At 37.4% G+C, this 4,665-nt stretch overlaps 1 protein-coding gene across 2 annotated transcripts in view; it reads right to left on the minus strand.

The window, feature by feature from the left end:
- Window positions 1-4,665, minus strand: part of LOC107093504 (disks large homolog 4-like) — a 67,962-nt gene that overhangs the window by 11,961 nt on the left and 51,336 nt on the right. For both annotated transcript variants that reach the window (XM_015388607.1, XM_015388605.1), the window contains 7 exons: window positions 3,748-3,883; window positions 3,478-3,634; window positions 3,263-3,365; window positions 1,397-1,511; window positions 692-868; window positions 543-585; window positions 426-456 (listed from right to left, as the gene is read on the minus strand). In XM_015388607.1, coding sequence (XP_015244093.1) covers window positions 426-456; window positions 543-585; window positions 692-868; window positions 1,397-1,511; window positions 3,263-3,365; window positions 3,478-3,634; window positions 3,748-3,883 — 762 coding nt within the window. The remainder of the gene's footprint in view (window positions 1-425; window positions 457-542; window positions 586-691; window positions 869-1,396; window positions 1,512-3,262; window positions 3,366-3,477; window positions 3,635-3,747; window positions 3,884-4,665) is intronic.

The raw sequence follows: 4,665 nt of genomic DNA on the forward strand, positions 1-4,665 counted from the left end.
CTGCTGTTTGTATTTAGAAGAAACATCTAGATCTGATATCTGTGTCAGAGAGAAATCAGACAATTGTTTTGTATATTTGAGACCTATACCCATGTTTTCCCATAACGAAAAATGAATGATAAAAATCAGTAAGCTAAAGAGCAATTATTCATATATATAAACAAATATGTTCGGCTTATGTGAAAAAAAAAAGAAATGTGAAATTTTCCAATGATTATTGTCTGCTTTACATAATCTGACTTTGAGTCAAAAGGAAAAGAGGACAAAAGAAACAATATTTGCAAACTATTGCACAGTGATTTTGTGTTGTTCATGAAAGATACAACGCTTGCAAAGATCTTATTTCCTCTGATAGTAGGGTTAAAAAAAATTATGCCATTGGGTAGCACTGGATATTTGGCTGAACAGAACTGTATGTTAATTACCTTGGGTGCCCAAGCTGTCTCGACCATGGTCCTAAAATACAGAGGATGGCAAAGATTACAACAGGTTTTAAAACAATCCTGCTTTAAACTAAATAGTCGGCGAATGTACAGACATACCCTCTCTTTAGTGTTAACACGAGACCACTCTTTTCTTTCCACCCTAAATGAGATGAGAAACTCTATTGAAGGCCTTTTGAGGAACACAATACTGATCATACAATTCTATTATTAGTTATTTCAAAAACAATGCAGGGTTATACTCTAACCTGTGCTTGCTGGGGATGAAGCCAACCTCCTCGGCTTCATTCTGCGGGCTGACCTTACGGGCCTGCCACCATTCTTCATCTCCACAGTCCAACACATGCAGTACATCCCCAAACCTGAAGCCCAGGGCTTGACTGAGGAAGCCACAGTCTGCTGTCTTGTCATAGTCAAAAAGAGCCCTGGGTGTTGTAAGAATTCAGAGTAAGCATGAAAAAAATTATCCTTTTAAAACCTATTTCATTAAATTTACGCAAAAATGTCAAGTTTTATGGAGGCCTTTAAGAAAAGTCACTGTCAACTCTTATGAATGAAATCATTATCATATGATTAGCATATAAAACCTGCTAAGCAGAACGATTAATTTCACTGATGACTAATCATTTCATTATTTTTATTTTTTAATAACTATTATAGAGGATTTCATTCATTTCCTTTAATGCAGAGATAAATTAAAAGGTTTTAAGAACCTCATTGGAGCAAATCACTCCCTTTGGCTGCACGATATGAACACTAGAGGCTATAAATTGCTGTAGATAACGAAAAGTGCTTCTTTCAGTAAAAAAAAAAAAGAGAATACATTACTTAAAGCTGGAATACTAAAAATTGCATTCCTGATAATAAAGATTCATAATATAATCCTGTTTAATGCATAAAACAGAAAATTAAAATAAATTCCTCCTAATAGTTTTTGATGTCTCCTTCTGTACCTGATGTAGAAGCCTCTCTTTGGGTTACTCCTTAGTGTTGTTGTCCCGGAGCCCATACTGCTGTTCATTAGCTGTTCCCTCAAGTCATGGATTTTAGCTTCAAAACGGCTGTATTCTGAAAGGAAACGATTTAATGACACATAACATTGTTACATAGATTTTAGTGCCAGTAAACCATGAATGAAAAAAAAAAAAAAAATGTGGATTGATGTGGAATATGTTGAATCAGTGCAATGTTATTGGCAGAAACAGAGAAAAACAGAGGGTACTTTCCTCCTTCCTGCTATGTAGGAAACATGGGTCATTTTCTAAAACTAAGATATGATAATAAATCTTCTTGGTCTCTCATTTTTAAAACTTTGTTACATGTAGCCTGCTATGACTCAGTATCTTTAAACTCTTGGTATCTTTAAAGGCCAAGCTCCATCATATATTAGAGATAGGATTGTTCCTTATGTCCCAAACAGAGCACTTCGCTCTTAATCTGCCGGTTTACTAGTGGTTCCTACATTTTCTAAAAGTAGAATTGGAGGCAGATCTTTTAGTTATCAGGCTTCTCTCCAGTGGGACCATCTACCAGTTTAAGTCAGTGAGGAATACAGTCTGTCTATTTTTAAACTAGGCTTAAAACTTTACTTTTTGATAAAGCTTATAGTTAGAGTGGTTCAGGTTATCCTGAGCTATCTCTATAGTTATGCTGCTATAGACTTAGACTGCTGGAGGACATAGGGACCCCTTTTCCTCATTCTGCTTCATTCTATCTCAATTCTCCCACTCTGCAGAATATGTTTGTTCAATCTCTAACATTATGCTCTCTCTTCTTTTTCTGATCATAGTAGCTTAATCTGGTCTGTTTCTGTTTGGCTGTGACACCATCCTGGAGAGAAATATGCTGCTGCCATCAAAACCTTTGTTTCTAGATGTTGGAGCTTGGCCTGTTATTCAGTGTAGTCCTTTTTCTGGACTTCCATCTTCCAGGTCCCTGAGTGAAGCTCTAGTATCAGCTCACGCAATCCACTGGATCTCCGCATAAAGCTCAGCATACCGTCTCGCTAACCAGCAGTCTACAGACTGACCAACTTCATCTATCTCCACTGCACCACCAGTTTCAGGCCTGGGGGGGAAACAGCCCTATTCTTTGCTCCTGTTCATGCATATCTATCAAAATTAAGCGCTGTGTTTCCTGCCGAGGTCTGAGCGCCAAAGACAAAGTAATGGTATCAATAAATTTCTCCTAATTGTCTTTTCTATTCGTGTGAGATTTTCAGATCGAAATGAAGTAAATACTTTCTCTTTATTCCAATACTTCCTCACAAGGAGTTTTTTACCAAAGGAAAACTGAAGAAAGACTTTACATTTTTATACATTATTTTTAACCTCAGACATATAAAACAGATACAGCTTTAGTGGAATTGAAGCTGCGACACAACTAGAAAGTAAAAAATGAAAAAAAAAAACTATAGAATGAACGTTGTAGAAGCGATGTAGAAATAACTGTGTTAAGATTTTTTTTCATCACTGTGGCATAATTCTGATCCCACTTATGATTTGATCAGCAGGTTTTGTGCCCTACTAAAGGTTTCTGTGTTGCTGCTATCACTTTAGGATATATAGTGTTTGCCACAGCAAACAAATGAGCAGACTCTGCCAGAGGTAGCAAACCGAAATCAAACTCATCTTTCCACTGGATGACACTAATCTAATGAAACCTCATAAAAATTTAATCATCGCCCAAACAGATTCTCGGATGACTAGATGTAGCCAATTCTATGCTAAAAGCTGCGAGTGTTACTGCCTGAGTAATCAGTTAGTCAATCTATGTAAATTATATGGAAAGTAGAGTGAAAATGTATGCAGCGGTTTTACCTTCAGGCCTGTACTGAGCAATGATGGTTACAGTCTGGCCTGCGTTCTTCAGAGCCGCTGCGGCCTGTTCATGGGTAGCCATGCGCAGATCCACGCCGTTAACCTAGGAAATGTACACACATTAAGATTGTTTAAAGACTCATCTGGTAAATATTTACCTGCTGTAATGAAATAAATATGAGTTTAAAATTTTTGATGACAGAAGACGTCATTACACTCAGGATCTGATCGCCCTTGTGAAGCTCCCCGCTGAGGTCGGCCGGCCCTCCTGCCAGGATGAAGGAGATAAAAATGCCCTCTCCATCCTCTCCCCCAACAATGTTAAAGCCCAGACCCGTAGAACCTCGGTGGATCAAGACTCTCCGTGGTTCTCTGGAACCAGAAATGAGCTAGTCAGTTTTTGCAAACCCTGCTGGTAAAGTTTTAAATGATGAATACGACATTACAATTGTGATATGTGAGAAATGTGGAGAAAAAAACCCCACCTAGGTATGTCATCATCTCCCATCAGGCCATGCAGAACAGGGGAGAAGCGACTGGGTGAGGTGGGGGTGAGGGCCTGTGGGTAATCTGATCCAAGATAGTTCGGGTGGCTAAGCTCGGTATCCATATGGGAATATGCTGCAAAAACACAAAGGAAACCAAAGGAGGTGTCAAATAGCAGTCCTCTACATGAAATATTATACTTTTATGCTTTTCTGTTGTTTAATCTTATATATTTATCTCAACCTAATGTAATTTGAAAGTCAGTCTGAATCGTAAAGCTTTTTGTTGCTACAGTATAAGTAAAAAAAGAGCCAATTTCTCTGATGCATCACATTGCATTGAATGCATCTTCAAAATACTCAGAATTTCAATGAATAGTTGCATTACTTAAGTTTGCTCCAGTAACATATATAAGGGAATATCATGTAGCTACACTAAAAAAAACTTTAACATTATGCTAACTCTACTGCAATAGCAGAACAGCCCTCAAGAACGACTCATAGTGTATGTATCTACATAAAGTGAAACGTTTTTTCTGCAAAAATGAAATCCAATACTAAAACTTTTAAGTGGTGAAGCTATGAACTGCTAAAGAGCAATTTACCCTTTCAGATGTCTTATTGTCTTATTATATGTCTTTAGGAGATACAACAAATTTGAAAAATCGATCAGTCAAAGATAACCCGAGAGTCACATTAAACTACATTTTCTTAGTTTCACCCCCAGCCTGACGAACATCCAGACCTGGAAGGTCAAGAGATCATGGACCCTGTCTGATAACATGAGGTAGAATAAAAGATTTTGAGAGCCCAAACATTATAACCCAATCTAAAACTCAGGAAGATATGAAAAACAAAGTCATAAAAATATCTATTAGTCAGGAAAGGGTTGAAAGCCTTTTCTAAAACTTTGAGAGT

The sequence above is a fragment of the Cyprinodon variegatus genome, unplaced genomic scaffold (assembly GCF_000732505.1).
Source record: "Cyprinodon variegatus isolate N-32 unplaced genomic scaffold, C_variegatus-1.0 Scaffold429, whole genome shotgun sequence".
NCBI lineage: Eukaryota > Metazoa > Chordata > Actinopteri > Cyprinodontiformes > Cyprinodontidae > Cyprinodon > Cyprinodon variegatus.